Source organism: Odocoileus virginianus, chromosome 33 (assembly GCF_023699985.2).
Source record: "Odocoileus virginianus isolate 20LAN1187 ecotype Illinois chromosome 33, Ovbor_1.2, whole genome shotgun sequence".
Classification (NCBI taxonomy): domain Eukaryota; kingdom Metazoa; phylum Chordata; class Mammalia; order Artiodactyla; family Cervidae; genus Odocoileus; species Odocoileus virginianus.
This window is the reverse complement of record NC_069706.1, coordinates 36987518-37011581: the sequence shown is the minus strand read 5'-3', so window position 1 is coordinate 37011581 and position 24064 is coordinate 36987518. Positions and strand designations below refer to the sequence as shown.

Here is a 24064-nt window from a genome sequence, read left to right as displayed (position 1 = left end):
TTATATTAGTTTTGCTTGTCTCTGAACTCAACATTCTTTTGTGTCTGACATTAAAGAAAAACTTAAAGACACGTGGTTAGTTATCAGCATGCTGCTTACTCATATACAACAGAGATCACAACCATGGGTTGACTTCTAAGTAACTAAAAACAAAACCCACCAAGGTTTAAATTAAAGAGAGAAAGGAAAGAATAAATGCTGCAGACAGTCTTGGAATGGTGAATCTTGTTTGCATTTTTTTTTTAAGATACACCAATTTGATGTAATCTAGCAAGGAGATCAGAAAAAGCTGTCATTCATTATGTGGATTAATGAGTGGTATCAGAGAAAACAATTTCAGTGCTTTGTGGATTCACCAGAAAACCTTGAGAGTTTAGCTATGGAAAATAAGTATAAGCTATCTTTCTGTAATGCCTTATCTCCAATAAAAAATTACCCAGCATGCAAAGAAACAGGAAAATATGATCCATAATGAGGTGAAAAATCAGTCAGAACCAATCCAGAAATAACACAGATGATAGAGTTTAGCAGACAAGGACTTACAAGTTATAATAACTATATTCTATATATTCATGAGCTAGAGGAAAAACTGGACATGTTTAGGAGAAACATGGCATATATTAAAAAGGTGAAAAAAGAAACTTCTAGAGGAGAAAATAACCATGTCCTAATGAAAAATTACACCAGATGAAATTAACAGCAGATTAGACAATCCTGAAGAGATTAGTGAACTTGACGATATTGAGATAGAAAAACTATCCAAAATGAAAAGAAGAGAAAACAAGGGCTAAATAAATTTACAAATGTAAAGAAAAAAACAACTAAGTTCACAGATCCAAGAAATTTAAAAAATCCCAAGCACAAGAAATATGAACAAAACAATGAAATAGCTTTAAATCAGTGACAAAATGGGACTTCCCTGGAGGTGCAGTGGTTAAGACTCCGAGCTTCCAATGCAGAGGGCACAGACTTAATCCTTGCTCAGGGAACTAAGATCCCACACGTCACACAGTGCAGTCTAAACATCCATCAATCAGTGACAAGAAGACAATGTAAAAATATCTATAGTGAAGTTGCTCAGTTGTGTCTGATTCTTTGCGACCCCATGGATTGTAGCCTACCAGGCTCCTCCGTCCATGGGATTTTCCAGGCGAGAATACTGGAGTGGGTTGCCATTTCCTTCTCCAGGAGATCTTCCCAACCCAGGGATTGAACCCTGGTCTCCCACATTGTAGGCAGACGCTTTACCATCTGAGCCACCAGGGAAGTAAATATCTATAAAGATACATTATATACAAAGCAATAAACACAAGAGTTATGGCCAACTATTTGTCACAAACAATGCAAGGCTGAAGATAGTGAACAACATCTTTAAAGTCCAAAAATATCTGTACACAGTGAAAATATCTTTCAAAAAAGATGACAAAAATTTCAAATTTTCTGGATGTATAAAAAAAGCAGAAAGAATTCATTACCTGAAGTAAATCTTTTAAGATGTGTTGTAATTGATGTTGGCAAAAGTATCTGTAGAGAAGAAACAGGCTCAGCTTGACAAATATACAAAGCGTGTGAAAATATAAAACATTTAAAGTGTATGGTCATGCTGCAGCTCAATTCCAGAAAAATAAATGACCCAATCAAAAAATGGGCCAAAGATCTAAACAGACATTTCTCCAAAGAAGACATACAGATGGCTAACAAACACATGAAAAGATGCTCAACATCACTCATTATCAGAGAAATGCAAATCAAAACCACAATGAGGTACCATTACACACCAGTCAGAATGGCTGCTATCCAAAAGTCTACAAGCAATAAATGCTGGAGAGGGTGTGGAGAAAAGGGAACCCTCTTACACTGTTGGTGGGAATGCAAACTAGTACAGCCACTATGGAGAACAGTGTGGAGATCCCTTAAAAAACTGGAAATAGAACTGCCATATGACCCAGCAATCCCACTCCTGGGCATACACACCGAGGAAACCAGATCTGAAAGAGACACATGCACCCCAATGTTCATCGCAGCACTGTTTATAATAGCCAGGACATGGAAGCAACCCAGATGCCCATCAGCAGACGAATGGATGAGGAAGCTGTGGTACATATACACCATGGAATATTACTCAGCCATTAAAAAGAATTCATTTGAATCAGTTCTAATGAGATGGATGAAACTGGAGCCCATTATAGAGTGAAGTAAGCTAGAAAGATAAAGACCAATACAATATACTAACGCATATATATGGAATTTAGAAAGATGGTAACAATAACCCTATATTCAAGACAGAAAAAGAGATACAGATGTATAGAACAGACTTTTCAACTCTATGGGAGAAGGCGAGGGTGGGATGTTCTGAGAGAACTGAAACATGTATATTATTAAGTGTGAAAAAGATCGCCAGCCCAGGTTGGATGCATGAGACAAGTGCTCAGGGCTGGTGCACTGGGAAGACCCAGAGGGATGGGATGGAGAGGGAGGTGGGAGGGGGGATCGGGATGGGGAACACATGTAAATCCATGGCTGATTCATGTCAATGTATGGCAAAAACCACTACAATATTGTAAAGTAACTAGCCTCCAACTAATAAAAATAAATGAAAAAAAAAAAAAAAAAGAAAGTCTATGGTCAAACCCAAAGCCAACATAATACTCAATGGTAAAAAGCAATTAGCCTCCAACTAATAAAAATAAATGGAAAAAAATGGTAAAAAGCTGAAAGCCTTCCTGCTAAACTTTGGAACAAAACAAGGATAATTTCTCCTTCAACACAGTACTGGAAGTCCCAGGCATAACACATTTAAGAAATAAAAGGTATTCAAAAAAAAAGGGAAGAGGTAAAATTGTCATATCCAGGTGAGCTGATACTCTATGCAGAAAACCCTAAAGACTCCACACAAAAACTAATACAGCTAAGAAATTAATTCAGCAAGTTAGTAGGATACAAGACTGATCTATAGAAATCTGTTGCATTTCTTTACACCAACAATGAAATATCAGAAACAGAAAGTAAAAAAAACAAACACCCATTTAAAATACCTAGGAATAAACCTAACCAAGGGGAAAGATCTATATCCCGAAAACTATAAAACATTGATAAAGAAAACTGAAGATGATTCAAAGAAATAAAAAGATATACCATGTTCTTGGATTGGAAGAATACTGTTAAAATGGCCATACTACCCAAAGCAATCTACAGATTTAATGGATCTCCTATCAAAATAACCCATGAAACTTTCCAGAGAGCTAGAACAAATAATCCTAAAATGTATATGGGACCACAAAAGATCCAGAATTGCCAAAGCATTCCTGAGGAGAAAGAACAAAGCTGAAGGCATAACCCACCAAGTTTTCAGACAATACTACAAAGCTACAGTAATCGATTTAATTTCTATTTAATACCTAACCTACCGAACCTCACAGCTTAGTCTAGCCTCCCATAACATGCTCAGAACACTCTTATTAGCCTACAGTTGGGTGAAATCATCTAACACAAAGCTTATTTTATAATAGAGCGCTGAATATCTCATGTAATTGATTGAATGCTATACTGAAAGTGAAAAACAGAATGGTGTCTGTGTCCAGAATGGTTGTAAGTGTATTGGTCATTTACCATCATAATTGTGAATGCGTGGCTGACTGGGAGCTGTGGCTCACTGCCACTGCCCAGCATTATGAAAGAGTATCACACTGCATATTGCTAGCTTGGGAAAAGATAAAAATTCTGCAGACCGTGTATTGCTTTCACACCATGGTAGAGTCAGAAAATGGTAAATCAAACCATGATATGTCAGGGACCATCTGTAAACCTACAATTAACATCTTAGTTTAAGACAATCTAGCTTGGATTACTACCAACCTAATTCGGTAGGATACAAAAACACTCCGACAATATACCTGCCTCCTCTATCACATCCTTTGTGCTATTTTTTTGCCAAACAAATTACATCTGGAAGGAAATCTGTCCCTACAAATTACCGTCTCAAGTTCCATGTTCGCCTGGTGGATCCCGTTGGGTCAGAGACTTTATCAGATCAGTGAGGGAGCATAGTCCTCTCAGTCCCCAGGACCAACAGGGCGCTTTTGTCCAATGGGTCAAGATGGAGAGATGCTGGGAAAACACAACTCCACACCTTGACACCAGGGGGCGGAGCTCTGCGCTGTTCTGGGGGGGGAGGAGGCATTCCCTCCACATGTGGAAATTAGAGACCTGGAAGGATCCCATTGCTTTAAAATGTACCTGGAGGACTTTCCTGGTGGTCCAGTGGCTAAGACTCCACGATCCCAATGCAGGGGGCCCAGGTACCATCCCTGATCAGGGAACTAGATCCCACATGCCGGCACTAAGAACCTGCATTACACAACTCTCACGCCACAACTAAAGATCCTGCAGGCAGCAAGGGAGATCGAAGATCCCACGTGCTGCAACTAAGACCCGGAGCAATCAAAAGAAATATTTTTTAAAATCTTGTAACAAATTGTATCTGGGATTAAACCGATACGATGACTGAGCAATAAGAGGAAGTCAATGGCATCGACTGAGTTCATTACTCGAAGTTCCCCGCTAAACCAGAGGGACATCGTGCCCTCCCGGGACAAACCCAGGAACACCTTTGGTGCGCAGTTCAGCCCTACAATCAGCAGAGGCCAAATCATCTATGATAACACCTACAAAAGCTGATTAGCACACTCCTTCACACGCTCAGACTTCACACTCCCATCAGACACAGCAGCCCAAGACAACGGGGATCTGCCTCTTGTGGGAAGAGCCACTCCTGTTCCCATTTTGCAGATGGGGAAATGGGGGCCCAAAATTTGACCAGGAAGCAGTTACATCTCAGCAGAGACCATCCGGGGGAGGACGGGAGCCGGGTGTCTGTGCCTGAGCTCTCACCTTCCGCTCTACTCCTGAGCTGTGCGCATTCTCCAGCTGGCGCAGCTACTCCTGAGCTGTGCGCATTCTCCAGCTGGCGCAGCTTCCTCGGGCTCCCAAGTCTTCCCCACGCTTCTCAGGGGCACACCGCCACTCCCCTCACCCCCCCGCCAACCCAGCCCCTCCTTTCCAGGGGCTCTGGAATTCTCTACAGGGCGGATTGACGTGTGGTTGACATTGGGGTCTCCTGGGCACAGGTCTTGAGGCTGGAACTCTCACCTCCATCTCGGTCTTGGGGTGGGTCTATGGCATCAGGGAGAAGAGGGTTCAGTCTTTTTGAAACTGAGGGCAGTCTTCAGATCCATTAAACTATAACTTGCTTAATAAATAATCAACTGTACCCTGACTTCAGCATCCAGCTGGCTTTTTAACTGTCGGTACAAAAGACGTGAACATCCTCCAAGCGGCCTAACCAATAAGATGTTTGCCCAAGTTATTTCTCAGGGAACTTGAAGCCACTGGTTAAGACCGGTTAATCCCGCGGACTCTCCACTTGGGCACGTGGAAACGTGCCTTCTGACGTCAGAGAGCCACGAGCTCCACCTGCAGAACGTGCTGGAGCCGCCCTTCGGCTTCCAGGAAGAAGCCGGAAGCTCCGCCGCGCCTGCGCAGTGCCAGGATGACCGCACCTTAACCTTCTCTCCAATCACCTTCCCCCACGTGCCGCCCCACGCCGCAGCTTTATCCCACAAGTATCCCAAGCCCCTCCCCTTCAAGCAGGTGCGTCGAGATTTGTTCTCTTCTTTCCCGGAGGTCTCGTGAATAATAACCCTTTTCTTTGCTGTGTGCCTTGCACGTCACTGTTTGGCTTGTTGTGCATCCGGAAAATGAAGAACTTCCCCCAAGACCTTTTGCCACCCAAACCCTGATGCCTTTCTGGGGAGACAGGAGCCCAGGTCTCGGGCAGGGGCCACCCAAAGGCCCCAGCACCAGGGGGCCCACAGCCCAGCACTCAGAGCCTGGGAGGAGGAGGAGGAGAGACCAGCATGGGGAACCCAGCGAGAATCCCTGCTCTCCAGCCCAGAGTAGCCCCGGAGGCATAGGTTCCAGCCCCTGGAACCCAGAGGCCAGCTTGCAAACCTCATTAAAGTCCCTGGTCTTCAATGCCCACCCCCACCCCACCCCCCCCCGCCCCTTATCACCTCCTTCGGACCCTTGCTTCATTCACAGCAGTAATTGTTTTAATCAAACTGTTGTCTATCTCCTTATTAGATTGTTAGCCCACAGGACGCTCACGACTGGGGTGTCCCCAGGTCCCCAACACGGAGGGGGCCCACCTGGAGAGGGGGAACAATTCCGTAAAGAATGAACGCGAGGTGGCGGTGCAGTTCCGAGTTCTGCCGCCAGAGGGCAGGGCTGCCCGCAGGTCCGAGACCGCGGTGGTTTCCGCCCCAGGAAGCCCACCTTCCCTCGTGGGTTCATTTCTCCACCGAGAATCCTACACACTCCTGCCCAGGGTGGTCGGCGAGCCGCTCTGGAGCCTAGGCGTGCCAGTCACAGGTGACATCGTGATAGATGTCTCCTGTGACGGGAAGAAGGACCCGAGAAGAGGGGGCCCCGGAGAGACCGGGTTGGGTCAACTCTGCACTCACTGCTTCTTCAAACTCACACATACTGTGAGTCTAGCTGTGTGTGTCTGTCTGTGCTCAGTCGTGTCCGACTCTTTGCAACCCCATGGTCTCTAGCCCGCCAGGCTCCTCTGTCCATGGGATTCTCGGGGCAAGAATACTGGAGTGGGTTGCCATGCCCTCCTCCAGGGGATCTTCCCGACCCAGGGACTGAACCCAAATCTCTTGTACTGGCAGGCGGGTTCTTTACCAGTCCAGGTGAGCAGGGGGCAAAGGAGGTGGAAAAACATCCTGTGTTTCCTGAGAGGTCTTTCTGGAAACGAGGAGTCCTGCCCACAGTATAAGATTTTTTCAGATCTCAATTTATATCCCATGATGGTGAAACCCACTTTTGGAAATAAAATACTAACATCCTTGGCCTGTCTTCCTCAGATAACTGAGCATCATGCATCCGAAGTATGGTCAATGGAAATGATGGGTAGCATAAAGTACTGCTCTAGTGAAAAAAGCAGAGAGAGATCACTGAAGCCCCAACTGCATTGAAGAGCTGCTGGCCAGCGACCTAAAAATCATTGTGTGCACCAGCAGGCTCAAGGGGAAAGATGGAGTTAGTTGTCTTTTCTGAGAAGCAGAATGTACAGGTCATATTGGTATGTTTAGATAGGCCAGAGTAGGATTATTTACACTGTAAAAATTGACAGGACTTCCCTGGTGGTCCAGTGGTTAAGACTCCATGCTACTACTACAGGGGACACAGGTTTGATCCCTGGTCAGGGAAGATCCTGCATGCCGCCCAGCCCAGCCAAAAAAGAAAAGAAAATTGGCAAGCATTACCAATCAGGGTTCGGTTTATTCAGAGAGTCAGTTGTTGACACTCAGCATCACACCGCGGCCACAGTGCAGGCAGGGCAACCATCACACCTCCTGGAGGCTTCCCTGCTCCACCTGGGACCCATTTCCTGCTGCCCGAGGTCTCCATCAGGCATGGTCACTCCAGGCCCCTGGCGCACCCCACCTGTGCCAGCTACACCCCTACCCTTGCTGGGCCAGTTTATATTCACCCATCTTGCCTTCTTCTGCCAGCCCCAGGCTCTCTGCCCTTTCTGGCCTCCATCTCTGCCCCTGGCTCTTTTCCTGATACCCAGGCATTCCCCCTCTGCCCACCTGAAGGCAGATGTCTCTATGGGCCAGTGCCTCCAGCTTGGATGGAGTAGGGGTCTCTCCAGACAATAGTTAGGATCCCCAGAGCTGGAGTTATGACTTCTGCTGCCCACAGGCCCCAGACAGCCCTGTGGCCTGTGCCCCCAACACTGGACCCCAGAACACAGAACAAAGGTGTCAATGAACATGTCATCACTTTAACCTCAAAACAATTTTAATAATCCAAAAAGAAGCAACAGAGGGTACATGTCCCCTGCCAGTGCTCTGATGCCCACGCCCAGCCCCTGATGCTGAGCCTAAGCCCCAGTTCCCCCCCACAACCCTGGATGTTTCTCATAGAGCCACAGGCCTGCCTCCGGGGCTTCAGGGCTGCACCGCGGTGGCAGCCACGTCATGCCACAGGAGGACAGCCAAAGTGAGGGAGGTGGCTTGCGACTGCCCGCTGGCCTCTGTTTTCTCCAGCTTGGGGACCTGGGGAAGAACAAGCCGACTCCAGGTGTGGCTGGAAGGGTGCCCTCCCCAGTCAGCGCCCTGGTTCTCTGTGCAGGGCAGTTCCTGGAGAGAGGCCACAGGCACATCCCCCAGGCTTGGAGCAGGTGTCGGGGTGGATCTCGGATGCCCCTCCAGGCCTGTTCCCGTGTCCCTCCCACCCCATATCTCTCCATCCTCTTGACTCTCAGGGCCGGACCAGTCCACCCTCATCCTGTCCCCTGTTCTCACCCGTCCCTGCCCCCGCCCCACCTCCCTCTGTCCCATCATCTCTTTATTCCTGCCCCGCATCTGTCCTGCCCAATCGCCTCTGTCCCTCAGGCCCCCTCCTTGTATGTCTGTCTATGTCTCTCCCTTCTTGGTGTCCCTCTGGCTCCCGCCCTTGCTGTCTGCCTCCGCCCCTCTTCCCTGTCCTCCCCTGCCCCCAACGGGAGGCTGCTGTGACCTTGGAGGAGGCTCTGCTGCAGGCTCTCCTGGGTTTTGGCTTCCGGGATGGGAGCGGCAGTGGCTGCGGGGCCGGGGGCGGCCGGGAGCAGCAGCAGCAACAGCAGCAGGATCAGTGGGCGCCACATGCTGGGCAGGCGGGGCGGCTAGGAGGGGGCGAGGGGTGGGTGGTCAGAGGCCCCGCCCTTTGTCTCCCCGCTTCCACGGGCCTGGCGCCTCACTCGCAGGTCTGCCACCTTTCTCCGGCCCGCAGGCCTGAGCGGTTCTCGCCTGTGGAGCCGATGAGCCTCTCAGCCCAAGTCGAACACCACTGCTGACCACGCCCCCGCCTGGCCCCGCCCCCAACTGTTACGCCCACCCCCAACTTGTTATGAATGCCACGCCCCCAGGGAAAAGCCACTCCCCAACTCCGGAAGCCCTGGTATCGTCTCTAGTGTCCAGTTTTTTCGTTGTTTAGCAGGAGATTAAATCTGTTTCCTGTTACTCCATCGGGCACAGCTGTACTGTCTCTGTTCCCACTCCACACCCTTTGCTCACAAGTCAGCGATTCAAGGGCTGTTCATCAGTCTGGAAGGAACTATAATGTAAGGGTTTTGAGTTCTTCAATGTGAACTGGAATTTATTTTTTGTCGTGATTACCTGTGGTGACCGAGGAGTCACCTTCTTCCCTTATGGCCCTCATATAACTTGGGAAACCTGTGACATTATCATCACCACATATCATATGTATCCCCTCTAAAGGGCTCAGGTGGTTAGACAACAAACCTGGACATAACTTGGGAGGGAATAAGGATCCGTTGGTGAATTTTTGCCCTCAGGTTTAAGTGGTCTTGCATTAAGGTCTTTTGACCTATTTAAGAGAATTTAGAGATAAAGCCTGGAGTTAACAGGCTCTAAGTTGAACACGAGTAAATATATTAAGTGGGCTTATGATGCAAGCAGTGGGCGTGGCCTGGCTTGACCACATACCTAGTGCGTGAGCCCAGGAGACAGAGGGAACGGTGAGCCAATGTGAGGGTCACACCTCCATTGGTCACCCCTAACTCCTTGGTCACGCCTCCACCAGCAAGCAAGGCACTAATAATACACAGCCCACTCCATCCTGCAATGCGGAAGACCTGGGTTTGATCCCTGGGTGAAGATCCCCTGGAGAAGGAAATGAGGAAATGGCAACCCACTCCAGTACTCTTGCCTGGAAAATCCCAAGGATGGAGGAGCCTGGTAGGCTACAGTCTATGGGGTCGCTAAGAGTTGGACATGCTGAGCGACTTCTCTCTCACTCCAATTAATGTCCTAATTCTTCATTGATGTGCCATACTCCAAGCCAACCTTCCCCATTTCCCATGCTGAGGGTTTTTACCTTTTATGCTGTAAGGTCTTAATTAACTATATCCTTCACTCAGTAACATTTGCACTGTTAACTGTATTTCACGTTCGCTGAAAGGATAACCTGAAAACTTAAATTTCTCATCACGTCAAACTCACCACTGTATTTGACCTCAAGGAAAGGCCACCTCTGTGACAAGGTGATGGTTAAGATGCACCCCCAAATTAAGAAATATAAAAAAATACTTCATCTGAGAAAACTGGTAAGGCTTACACACATCAGTTCTTTATTGAAGAGGTTGTCCAGACCTATTTATATGTTCCAGACCCATTTACATATGCCAAAGGGGAGCATGACAATGTATGTAATAGCCCTGTTCCTTTCCAAATATTTACTGAAAATATACATTATACTAACCTTTAAGGTCACAATGTAGGAAATCTTGGTAGTGGCCCTCAAAACTAAGAGTATTTCCTGCACAGTTATGCAAAATCTACCATTTAGTTCCTGTTATGCAGCATATTCGTGTACATCTAGAAAAATATGGCTAAAGGGCTGAGCAACAAAAATGGTAGACATCTTTGATTTTTAAAAACGTTTTATGGAAGTGTAATATACATGCAGAAAAACACACGTATCTTGAGTGCACTGAACACTCAGATAGTCAGCACCCAGATTTAGAAACCAATTATCACCAGCACCAGATAAATACTCCTTGTCATGTCTTTGCTGAAGCTGACTGCTATCCTGACTTCTAACTGCATAGACAAGTTTTGCCTGTTCTTGTACTTTGTGTGGGTGGGATCATAGTCTGTTTGCTTTTGTGTCTGGATTTCCTCACTCAGCATTAGATGTGAAACTGTTATTACCTGTGCTTATTGTTCACTCATCCTCCCTGCTCCTTGGAGAAGGGAAACGCTACCCACTCCAGTATTCTGGCCTGGAGAATTACATGGACTGTACAGTCCATGGGGTCACAAAGAGTTGGACATGACTGAGCGACTTTCATTTTTCTCTTTGCTTTATAGCATTCTCTGGTGGAAACACCACTGACATTTAAGGTTCTATTGCACAGGTGCCTTCAGAGTTGTTTTTGAGTTTTATGCCATGAACACTCCAGGACACGTCCCTTGGTGGACATCTACATGTACAATGGACACGCGCATGCATGACTGCTAGGCTTGGGTTAAAAGGGTGGACACACAGGTTTGGCTCCAAGTGCCAGCTTTCCCAAACGGTTCTATCAGTGGGCTACAGCACCAGCAGTGTAGATGGGTTTCTGTTACATCCTTGCCAGAGCTTGATGCTTTTTTATGCTTTTCATTTTAACCACTTCAGAGGTGGGCAGCAGTGCCACATGGGGTTTTAAATCTGCCTTCTCCAGATTAGGAATTACCTGGTGACCCAGACGGTAGAGTCTGCCTGCAATGCGGGAGAACCAGGTTCAATCCCTGGGTCAGGAACATCCCCTGAAGAAGGAAATGGCAACCCACTCCACTATTCTTGGCTGAAAAATCTCATGGGTGGAGGAGCCTGGCAGGCTTCATTCAGTCCATGGGATTGCAGAGTCGGACACAACTGAAGCGACTTCACTTCACTTCTCCAGATTACTAGGAAAAGTAACATACCTTTTCATGTATCTGCAGTGCAGATAGTCTCTTTTGTGATGTCCAAGTCTTTCACCCATTTCTTTTTTCTTGTAGATCTGTAGGAGTTCTTTTAATTTTAGATCAGGGGTCAGTAACTACAGCCTGCTGGCCAAATCCAGACCTCCACCAGTGTCTGCAAATGGTCTTACTGGGACATCTCTGTTCAATGTCGAGCAGTCGTAAAGGAAACTGTGTAGCCTGCCAAGTCCCAAATATGATCTGGTCATCTACCATGCATTCTTCTACACTAGACTCTGCTGCCAGGTGTCTGAATTGCCAAGTTGACTATTTTACATTTCATACTTAAATCTGTGACTCCATTTCAATTGGTCTATTTTCTATTAAATTATAAAATTTAATAAAAAAACCGTTTATTGGAAACAATAGCCTTCCCCACATTACAACACAATATCACCTTTGCCAAAAGTGACTGAATTATGTACAGGTTTTCTGGAATCTCTACTATAATTTCACTGATCAATTTGTTTACCTTTGTGCCAACACCACAGGATAATTCCTATGGCTTTCTAACAGGTCTTGATATCTGGTACTGTAAGTCCTCTACTTCTATCTGTTCTAGAAGATAGCTTTGACTGTTACTGGTCTTTAAATTTTTCACATGAATTTGAGAATTCATTTCCATTAAAAAATGCTAGCATTTTAGGATCACATTGAATATATGAATTAATTTGGGGAAAACTGACATCTTTTTGACACACCATTGACCAGGGGATTTTTGCAGAAACTAATGCCTCTGGCATTAATGAGTCTCTAGTCAATAATGTGTTAAGACTGTCCTGGAAACAATTAACAGGTTGTATCACACTGAATCTTCTGGAATTTTTTTTCTGGACCCAATTCTTGAAAACACAGTGTTAGATAATTTCCCCCCCTCAGGCACTTAAGGATTTCTGTTATTACTGTAAGTGGTATTGCTTTAAACTTTTCACTTTATGTTTGTAGCTGGTATATTTAAAACCAATTTTTGCATAATGACCTTGAATGCAGGGATTCTGCTCAATTTACTCAATGTTAATTATCTGAATATTCCCTAGGATTTTCCATTTACAAAAGCATGCCATCTGCAAGCAAGTTTTACTTGTAGTCCTTAGGTCTTTTCGTTCTTTTGCTTCCCTTGCTAGGTCCTTCTGCACAATACTGAATAAAACCAGGGAGAGCAGGTACCACTTTCTTTTTCTCTTGGGAGAAAAGTTCCAATATTTCACCATTCAATATGCTGTTTGTTGTAGCAGAAGATATTATTTATCCAATAAAGGAAGTTCTATTCTATATGTGGTTTGTTAAGAACACAAATGGATGCTAATTCCACGAGTCTCCTGCATAACAGATTACTTTTCTTCAATGTGATAGATTATAGTGATTTTTTATATTATTATTATGTATCCTCACATTCCTGGAGTAAGACCCATTTGATCACTCTTTTGTTATCTTTTTTCCAGAACTGTCTCTGTTATGTTAGCCCAGGATTCAGTCATGTGACCACTATAAACAAGTTACCAATAATCAGAATGATTATTATCATGATGGGTTTAGGTCACTCAGGATTCACCCTCTGTGTTATGTGAAGTAATAGGAGATACCTAACTTCTTCCAGTGAGTAAAGAGGGTAGAAGGGACACTGCATTAATCAACCAAAAATGACTGCTAGAAATACTGCATCAATTTGTTTTCAAAATTCTGGAATAAGCATCAGTACACAAAGTAATGACACCAGATTCATACCAAATAAAGCACAGGGAGAATTTCTGGATTACATCATAGTGGCAAACTGCACACTCAAACCTGTGGGTTAAAAAACAAGACTGGCAGGAGAGAGGGGTGTATTTTATAGTGTGAGCAGTATAGCTGTCCTTCACTGAAAGACTAGATTCCAAGTGATCTATGCATGGTTTATGAAAATAGTATTTTAAAGTTTTTTTGCTCCAGTGCAGTTGGAAGCTGTACAAAAGTCACTGGCTCCTTTGTTGATGAAGTACTAATTAAAAGGCCATTTGAAAATGCCTCAAAAGAGTAGAAAATTATGAATTTTAACTATTTGGTACCTGTCAAACACCTCAACAATACGCTTACATTAGTACATTTTGCCAGCTTAATACTCAAATAAGAATACTGCCTTTTCACAAATTATTTAAATCAAAACTTGCATAGAATTAATGTTAATCACATTTTGGAAATGTGATAGAAACTGCCATGTACATATTTAATGCTAGAGTCCTCATTATCAACTCCAGAAGATTTTAAAACTTCATTTTCTGCAATGGTTTATTCAGAGCTGATAGCTTCTGATACTGTTCCTATAAACATTAGATTTTATGTCAGAAATATGGCTTTTAGTATAACAACTGCCAAGACAATGTATTTTCCACATTCATTGCTTCAACAGATTTTGCCTCGGTATGATTCCCTGATATGTAAATACTACTGGAATCCAAAATAAATATTAAATATTTATAGAGTTTTACTCTTGTATAAACTGTCTAGTTGTCCAATGAGTTGCTGAAAGCCTTGCTTCTTGTGTCTTTAGGGATTGGTCTTTTGTGAAAATTCAGGTTAGAATCAACCCAATGCCTAAATGCTTTTCCTTATTCAGAAACAGGAACTCTCAGACAGTGGTATCTGACTCTCAGCTGGACTTCCCACACCCATTATGTGCAGAGGGTTTTCTAGAATGAGAACTGACTTCAGAGGAGACTTCCCATGTCAAGTAAACTCAAGTTCCCTCTCCTATGAATTCTCTGATGGCTGTTGAAGGCCGACCTGTGGTGGAATTTTTTCCCACACTCATTACATTCATACGGCTTCTCTCCTGAATGAGTCCTGTAATGCACAGTGAGGTATGACTTCTGAGAGAAGACTTTCCCACATTCATTACATTCATAGGGCTTCTCTCCCGAATGGCTTCTGTAGTGCACAGTGAGGTTTGACATCCGAGAGAAGACTTTCCCGCACTTGCTACATTCATAGGGTTTCTCTCCCGAGTGGATCCTGTGATGTATTGTTAGATAAGACTTCTGAGAGAAGAACTTCCCACACTCGTAACACTCATAAGGCTTCTCTCCCGTGTGGACTCTCTGGTGTCGGAAGAGGGATGAGTTATGGGAGAAGGTTTTCCCACACTCGTTACACCCATAGGGTTTCTCTTCCGAATGACTCCTATAATGTATGGTGTAGAATGACAGCTCAGAGAACACCTTCCCGCATATGTTACATCCATACGACTTCTCCCCTGTGGGAAGTGGCTGGTGCCCATCGAAGGCTGAGTTTTCAAGAAAGGTTTTCCCACACTCACTACATTCATAGGGCTTCTCTCCTAGATGAGTCGTGTGAAGGCTGGTGAGGAGTGAGAGCTTCCCGCACTCACTGCATTCGTGGGGCTTCTCATCTGTGTGTACTTTCCGATGTCTAATAAAGGCTGAGTTGAGGTTGAAGGTTTTTCCGCATTCATTACATTCATAGGGCTTCTCTTCTAAGTGACTCCTGTAATGGATAGTGAGGTATGATACCCGAGAGAAGAACTTCCCACACTCACTGCACTGGTAGGGCTTCTCTCCTGTGTGTGTTCTCTGATGTGTGATGAGGGTGGATTTCCGGTAGTAGGATTTCCCACATTCATTGCATTTGTAAAGCTTCTCTCCCGTGTGGGTTCTCTGGTGGTCACTAAGAGCTGACTTACGGGAGAAGGATTTCCCGCACTCACTACATGGGTAGGGTCTTTCTCCTGAATGGTTTCTCTGGTGTAGGGTCAGATGTGTCTTTTGGCAGAAGGTTTTCCCACACTCATTACATTCATAGGGCTTCTCTCCTGAATGAGTCCTCAGGTGCTGTGTGAGGTGCAACTTTTGACAGAAGGTTTTCCCACACTCATTGCATTTATACGGCTTCTCCTCTAAATGTGATCTCCGATGCACAGTGAGAGTTCCTTTTTGGCTGAAGGATTTCCCACATACGTTACATGCATAAGGTTTCTCTCCTGTGTGAGCCCTCTGATGTATAATGAATTTTGACTTTTTGCAGAAGGATTTTCCACACTCACTGCATTCAAAGGGCTTCAAGTCCATCTGCGATCTCTGGTATATGTTAAAATTTGACATCTCGATGAAGTCTGATCCAGAATCATTCCATTCATAGCGTTTCTCCCCCATATAAGTGCTCTTATGAGTAATGAAAACGGCTTCATTGTCTAAGGCTTCTGTGCATCTATTATATTCAAAGGGTTTCTCCAAAATACTAATTTTCTGAATACTTTCTTCATTTTGAGAACAGGCTTCCCCATTTTGATGAAATTCATAGAGTTTCTCTCCGTATGTTTTCCCACATTCACTACACTCATCAGGTTTCTTTCTTGCATAGCTTCCATCACTAATAATTAATTCTGAAGTAGATTCCAAAGTCTTCCCACATGAGACACAATTATGAGACATTAGATTTGAAGGAGCAAGACTTGTTTCCATGTTATATGTTTTATCAAATGCATCCTCTCTCTCCTCGGTCAGGGTTCTGCTGTTGATTGATACAGCTTGCCTTGAACATTCATCCTCATTTTCTTGGATTCTCTCTATCAGGTCACCAACTTTCCAGACTTTTTCTAAAAAAGAATAAAATTAAACAAATCTTGTGAATCTGAACACACCAAATTATAGGATGAGAACAGTACTCAAGGGCCTACTGCAGGCTTGACTCTAGCTTTAGGGTCAATCTCCACACATAAAACTAAGTGACCACTTACAAACATCACATCCCACCACCTCACCTGGATGCTGCTGCTGTAGGAACTTGCTGTCTGCTACCCATGGCTCTTCTCCTTGCTCCAACTTGATGATCACGTTGGGTTTGGTGCTGTCATACCCTGTGAATGAGAAAGAGCCAACATGGATCAGCTGCTGGGTTCTGGGTCCCTAAACAGAAGCTGCTGCCTCAGGAGCTGCAGAATAAAGTGTCTATTTTTGCACTTAATCAAACTAGAGCCATTCAATGGATAAGCAAAAATATAAATTACTCTACCTGATGCCCAAAAGGAATTAAATGGTCTTATCATTGATTTCCTCAAAGTCAAGCATAAAATCCTTAAGCTGGAAGCCCCCATAGAGCAGCAACTCAGAAAGCAGTTCTCCTCACCCACAGAGACGAGGTGGCTGTAGTTCTCCAGCATCACGTCCCTGTAGGTCATCTTCTCATCAGGGTCCAGCTGCTGCCACTCCTCCTGGGTGAAGTCCACGGCCACATCCCTGAACGATACTGACCCCTGTAATGGCACCATGATGGGAACTGGGTGATATGGACCTGACACACAAGGACGGGAGCTCACCCAGCTCACTGGGAAAGGTAACTGTGAAGCGTGAAAGCCTCATGTGTGTTAGCAGATGTTGAGAGGAAAACAAGCCATGTTAGAAACACACTACCTTTGGGTTCTTTAATGTGTCAAAAAACAAAACTTCCAAAAAACTCTCAAACTGAAAGAAATAAAAAAGAGTTCCAACTTTGCATTTAAAGCACCTGAGTTCTCTATCAGAGGATGAAGAAAGATGAAACCCCACTCCAGCTTAAAACAGCTTACAGCCTACTGGGGAGACACTGGGTCAGAGAACACATGCACTCCACTCCGTCATTCTCTTCAGTGGCCTCTACGGGCAGGGTCTCTGCCTCCCACCTCTTCATGCTGGTGTAGTCCAGCAGTCAGCCATCCCAGTTCAGTGCTTTCATCCTCTGGCCCCTCTGTTCTCACCAGTTGCTTGGAGCCATCTGCTTGGCTAAGATTTTTACTGCCTTCAAATGATATCTCAAGCATCTCATTCTGGGAGCAATGAAATGTGCTGCTTAAATGACTGCTTGAGGTATTATTAGAGTGACACATACAAGTTGGCACGTGGTCTAACAAGAGAGAAGTGAACCATTTTAAAAAGCAGGCCAGGCTTTGCAAGTTTAGCTGAGTTCAGGGGAAATCCTCTAAACCTAGGGAATCCTCTACAATTCACAAGAAGTGGCGAAAGTGGAACCTTTATGCATTTTAAGTGGGAAGGTAAAATGGTGCAGCTACTATGGAAAACAGCATGGTAGCTCCCCGAAAAATGAAAAACAGAATTAACACATAATTCAGCAATTCCACTTCTGGGTCTCCACCCTCCAAAAAAAAAAAACAAAAGCAAGGCCTTGAAGAGATACTGTACACTCAGGTTCATAGCAACATTATTAAAAGCTAAAAGCATGGGAGAAAAAAAAAGGCTAAAACACAGAAATAACCATCCATCGATGGATGAATGGTTAAGCAAAATCTGATAATACACACAATGGAATGTGATTCAGCTTTAAAAAGGCAGGAAATTCTGATACATGGTACCACATGGATGACCTTTAAGGATATTATGCTGAGTGAAATAAGTCAGTCACAAAAGGACAAATACTGCATAATTCCACTTAGATGAGGTACTCAGAGTAGTCAAAATCCTAGAAATAGAGGGAAAATAGTGACCGCCAGGGGCTGGGGAAGGGGAATAGGAAGTCAGTGTTTAATGGGTACAGAGTTTCAGTTTTGAAAGATGAGAAACAGATGGAGATGGATAGGGGTGATGACTGCACAAAAACATGAATGTCCCTAAGACCACTATCCTGTACACTTAGAAACGGATACCATACTAACTTTTGTTACATGCATTTTCTCACAATAAAAAACGTGGAGGAAGAAAAGGCCGTGATGCCTCTCTAATGACGCACCCCACCCACTCCCTGCCACAGCTCGGCAGCCACCCCCTCCCTGGAGGAAAGAGGAGGGAGGTGTGGCCACTGGTTAAGTGCGTCCACACTGCTGTTGCTGCTTAGTTGCTGTGTCCAGCTCTTTTGGGAATCCATGGACTGTAGCCCACCAGGCTCCAGTGTCCATGGGATTTCCCAGGCAAGAATACTGGAACAGGCTGCCATTTCCTTTCCAGGGGATCTTCATAATCCAGGGATCAAACCTGTGTCTCCTGCCCTGGTAGGTGGATACTTTACCACTGAGCTATCACTGATTAGAAATTATTTTCTCAAAAGATGAAATTTTTTAAAAATCAAGAATTGTCAGCTGAGGGAAACAACATAAATAAAAAATAAGCATCAGGATAAACAACAATGATGAAACCAAATTCATAAATGAAAACAACTCACACTGACTTCTATTTTATAATAAATTAAACAGAATATTGCTTCCAGAAAATGAGAGCATTCTGCTAAGAAAAAGCAACTGGAGATACTTAGAAATTGAAGACTGGAATGTGGAATTTAAAAAAAATCCTGAAGTAAGAAGCTTGATTATCAAATGGGACACAGGACATGTAACTTAGAAAATTTCTCTCAAAACAAGAAATTGGAATGATGAAAGAAAAATCAGAGGGATGAAAGCCAGATCCAACATTTTCAGAAAGAGATTGTAGAGGATGAACAATGAAAAATCATCAGAGATTTCTGAACCAAAGATCATAAAAATAAACAAACAAAATAAAACAAAACATCCTTAAAAGGGGCCAGATAATCTGCAAAGAACAACACTGGGGGAAAAATAGATCAAGAAATATTCAGAAAAAATTTCCAAAATTTTACGATTAGGAAAAAATCCTAAAGTTATAGAGAAAACAACAACAACAACAACACTAGGTACCCTAGTTTAACTATAGCCCACTCCAATATTTCTTGCCTGAAAAATCCCATGGACAGAGGAGCCTGGCGGGCTACTGTCCAAAGGGGCTCAAACAGTTGGACCTAACTGAGCACACACATAGGAAGTAAAAGTCTTCTGGTTTAAGTTAGTTCAGAAGACAAGAAGTGACAGGGGTTAGAAGACTGAGCAATCAAAAAAAAAAAAAAAAAAAACTAAATGGGACATTTTCTAAGCATATCATCTGGTTTAATATTCAGAAATTCATTAATACAATCTGCTATTGTAATACAGCTAGAAGAAAAGTGTCACATTTCCAAAGATGCTGAAAAGACCTCTGAAAATATTCAAATGCATCCTAATTTAAAAAACAAAACAAAACAAAAAAAACCCTCAAGAAAATAGGAATTGATGGATACTTCACTAAGATGAATATGTGTATGTGGTGGTGTTATTCAGTTGCTAAGTTGTGTGGGTCTTCTGCAAACCCATGGACTGTAACCCACCGGCTCCTCTGTCCATGGGATTTCCCAGGCAAGAATACTGGAGCGGGTTGCCAATTCCTCCTCCAGGGAATCTTCTCAACTCATGTTGAACCTGAATCTCCTGAGTTGGCAGGCAGGTTCTTTACCACTGAGCCATCAGAGAAGCCTTGTGTATATACATACTCATACCCTACCGGGCATGGTACATGTGATATATACACATACAACCACATATATACACTTTAAGTTTATAAACACATATTTATGCTTCAGTCCTCTGAGTTCTACAGTCAGGACTAATTTAACGGGGAAATAACAGACACATTCCCACTAAGATTACACTAAGATTAGAAACAAGGCAAAACACTCATCATCTCCAATTAGAGAAAACAATTACAGGCCTAACAAAATGTCAGTAAAAAGTATTTCTATTCACAGATAATATATTATACCTAGAAAACTCAGAAAATCAACAATGGAACTACATCAATAAAAGGAACTCTGTTAGGTAACAGAATTTATAGTTAACACACATAAAATCAACAGACCTCATTACATACAAAGGAAAAAAGATGTAATTCAGGCATACATGCAGTTTACAATACCAACAGAAATGTACAAAATCTATACTAGAAAAATTTAAAAACATTCCTGAAAGAGAATGAATGGAATGATTCTCTTTGTTCTTGGACAGGCTGTGAGGCATAGTAAAATGAGATGTGCCGTCACCAAGACACATCACAATCCAATGGCTAAAAACCAGCGATAAAGAGAATAAAAGCAGCAAGAGGAGGAGAAAAAAAAAGATTTTATATACAGAAGAACAAAGATAAGGATAACATCAGATTTCTGGTAGAAACAATGTAAACAAGAAGCCACTGGAGGAACACATTCAAAGTACTAGAGGAAAAAAACAATAGCAGCAATGATTCCTTTAAAAGGGAAGGTAAAATAAAGACATTTTCAGACATACAGGAGCTGAAAGAATTCATTATCAACTAGAAGAAATACAGGGCTTCCTGGTAGTTCAGACAGTAAGGAGTCCACCTGCAATGCAGGAGACCGGGATTTGATCCCTGGGTCAGAAAGTTCCCTTGAAGAAGGGAATGGCCACCCACTCCAGCATTTTTGCCTGGAGAATTCCATAGACAGAGGATCCAAGTGAGCTACATTCCCTGAGGTCGCCTAGAGTTGGACATGACTGAGCAACAAACAGTATGGTATGGTCTAGAAGAAATATTAAAGAAAGCCCCCTAGGCAGAAGGAAAATGACAGCAGATAAAAATGTGGATCAAAACAAAGAAGCAGCAGAAATGGGAACTATGCATTTTCTCTCATCACTTAAAACTCTTATAAAGATTACTAATTAAAAATAATGATGTATTATGGGATTGGTACGACCTGCAAAAATAAAATGCAACAGTGTAAAGACCAAGATGGGAGAAATGGAACTGCAGCTTCTTACACGCTAAGTGAAATAGTCTATAACTTGAATATAAACTATGATAAAGTTACATATTATAAACCCTAAAGTACCTAGTAAAATAACAAGTGTTCTAACAACCCAACAAAAGGTATAAAATGGAATTTAAAAAGTCAATTCAAAGGAAGGAAGACAAAGAAGATGAGATGAACAGAAAATAAAGACACCAGACTATAAGCTAACTGGTTGTATTAATATTTACATTATATGCAAATAGCCTAAACACCCCAATTAATAGGAATTAATTGTCAAATTGAATAAAAAACAAGACCCAACTATATGCTGTCTTCAAATGCTGTATTTTGCATATAAAGATGCAAATAGGTTAAAAGTTAAAGGACAGAATAAGATATTGCACATCACATGTCTCAAAAGAAAACTGGAGTGGCTTTATAAACATCAGAGATTCCATTTCACAGTATACATTCTTACCAGGATGGGAGGTCACTGAACAATGACAAAGTGGCTAATTAATCAAGAGGACATAACAATCTTAAATATTTAGGTATCTTTTAATGAAATTCATGAAGCAAAAACTGACAGAATTGCAAAGAGAAACAGACAAAACCACAACCGCAGATTTCAACAGCCCTTGCTCATGATCGATGGGAAAATCGGCAGGTCAGAAAGGACACAGTATACCTGCACAACAATAACAACTTGATGTGAATGATATTCACCAAACACTCCGAACACACAATAGGCACCTTTCTCATGTGCACATGAAAATCTCCAAGAAATGGTTTCTCCTTGTAGTCAACACAAATCACATAAGGGATGGACGGTATTTTCCTTTTTCTATAAAATCAATCATATTTACAGCTGGATTCCAGGTAAATATCCTAAAGCATCATACTACCTATACATGTGAACTAAACAGAGTCCAGGTGCCAATCTGTCCCTGTAACGTGTATTTTACATGACAGTGTCTTATTTATTTCTACCTGCCCATTTAAAAAGTGTGGATCCTTATATACATCCTTAGAGGCATTATAGAACAAAGTGTGATTATATATAAACAGACAGGAAAACTCACCTGGGATTCATTCATTTTCTGCTTCTCTTGGAAAAAGCTAGACTGTGAACCGGTGTACCTAGAGGAAGGGAAGCAATTAGTTGAAGCCGTGAGTAACATGGCCTACCTAGGCAGGAACCTTCTGGAAACATTCAGAGGCTAAAGGGGTCCTACAGGAGAAACACACACCTGAACCCCTGTAACTCCAACAACATCAGTTTACTCTCACTGGTGAATATAAATACTGACTCACTTTTCAAAGAGTGTGCCACCATTAAATAAAAAGTGCAAAAAAAAATCCTCCCTGTGGCACTGTTTAAATATTCCTCTTACCGTCTCTTTAAACTGATTGAAATAAAAGATTCCATGGGAATGGAGAAATGTGAAGCTCTCAAAAGTGGGATAAATGTGCATTAAGGCATGGCATTATAAATGATCTGACTCAACCTGGTTACCGCTGTAAAGTTGTTTTTTTTGTTGTTGTTGTTTGTTTTTTAATTAAGAAAGCTGCAATACAGTCGGACAGAGCCCTTGCCCCTGGAGTCTGATCTTGCTAATGATCCCACCTGCAGACCGGGTAACCTGGGACAAGTCACCTCCCTTCTCAGGCCCAATCACCTCCTCCCTCAACTGAGGCAGCAGGACAGACGCCTCGAAGACTCATCCCGCACTAACTACCCAGTGCCAGTCCACCTGGCAGAACCCGCGGAAGAGGGGGGCGTGGTGTGTCAGCGAAGGCTTAGATTACAGAACCAAGTGCTGATGAGTCTTGAGAGACACGTGCAGGATCTCAAGGCGAGAGAAAAAGGAGGGGCGTCGGGGATGGAGGAAGGGGCGGACGCGGCACATCCGGGCCAAGCCTGTGGCCCCCACTGCCCCAGGGCACCCAGAACTCACAAGCCCCGGGGGAGCCCAATCGGAGCAGCCGGTCCTGCCTTCCAGCCCAGCCTCTCGACCCCCGGAAAGCGGTCAAACCTTCCCAGTCGCTCTGTCGTGGGGTCTGGCGCGGGCTCCCCAAGCCCTGCTCTCCGAGGGGCGCAGGATCAACAGCCGCCTGGAGGCCGCAGACGCACCACCTACCTCGTCGGGACTCGCTGACCGGCCCCGGGCTCCCCAAGCTCCGGCCGGGGGCTGCTGCTCCGGTGCGTTCCTCTCGCTGAGTCCCTCCTCTCCGCCTCCCGAGGCCGCTGCGGGCGAGGAGATGGCTTTGGGCCTACAGGACAAGCTCCCTTCAGGCCAGCGTCCCTCCCAGGACTTCACAGGTCCGCGCACAGCAGACGATCGGGCCCGAGCCCCGCCGCTTCTTCGCCGCCGCCGCCACCTGTCCGGCCTCTCCGATCCAGCCCGAGGGCTCTGGGGCTCGAGCTTGAGAGTCCCCGCTCCAGCCTCCTCCCGGCCCGCGAGAACCCTCGCGCGCACAGCCCGCTCCCGCTGGACGCCGACCCGGCCGGACGGCGTTCCAGCCCCGCAGGCCGCGGAATGTCCGCCTGCCGGAGGCCAGAGCCTGGGAACGAGGGTGAGTGGTGACCCAGGCAGCGACAGGAAGCGACAGCGGCACCGAGGCGGTACGCGTGCGCGACCACGCACACCGGACGAGGCGCTCCAGCGCTGGAGGACGCCGGAAGTCCGCCTGCCAGAGCCCGCCCCCGGGAACCGGGCAAATACCGGGACTCTATTTCCCAGAAGTCTCCACGCCCCATGAAGTTAAGGGAACGTCTTAAGTGTCTTCACCTCATCAGGTTGTGAAGAGGTGCTGTGTTGAGAGGATGGGCCTCTTGGCCGCGGGAATCAAATTTCCTTTTAATTTAAGGGAATGTCTGTAATGTCACCGCTTCTTCAGGCATCTTGCCTTTTATGTCATGGTGCCCT

The 24064-nt window shown here is 44.4% G+C and overlaps 1 protein-coding gene across 1 annotated transcript; it reads right to left on the bottom strand.

The window, feature by feature from the left end:
- Positions 1-10181: 10181 nt before the first annotated feature.
- RBAK (RB associated KRAB zinc finger) lies at positions 10182-23446 on the bottom strand. Its single transcript, XM_020906717.2, has 5 exons — positions 23276-23446; positions 22217-22274; positions 16704-16830; positions 16339-16434; positions 10182-16173 (listed from the first exon to the last, which is right to left on the bottom strand). The coding sequence occupies exons 2-5, from the start codon at positions 22229-22231 to the stop codon at positions 14270-14272; spliced, it is 2142 nt and encodes a 713-aa protein (XP_020762376.2). The 5' UTR covers positions 22232-22274; positions 23276-23446; the 3' UTR covers positions 10182-14269.
- Positions 23447-24064: the final 618 nt, after the last annotated feature.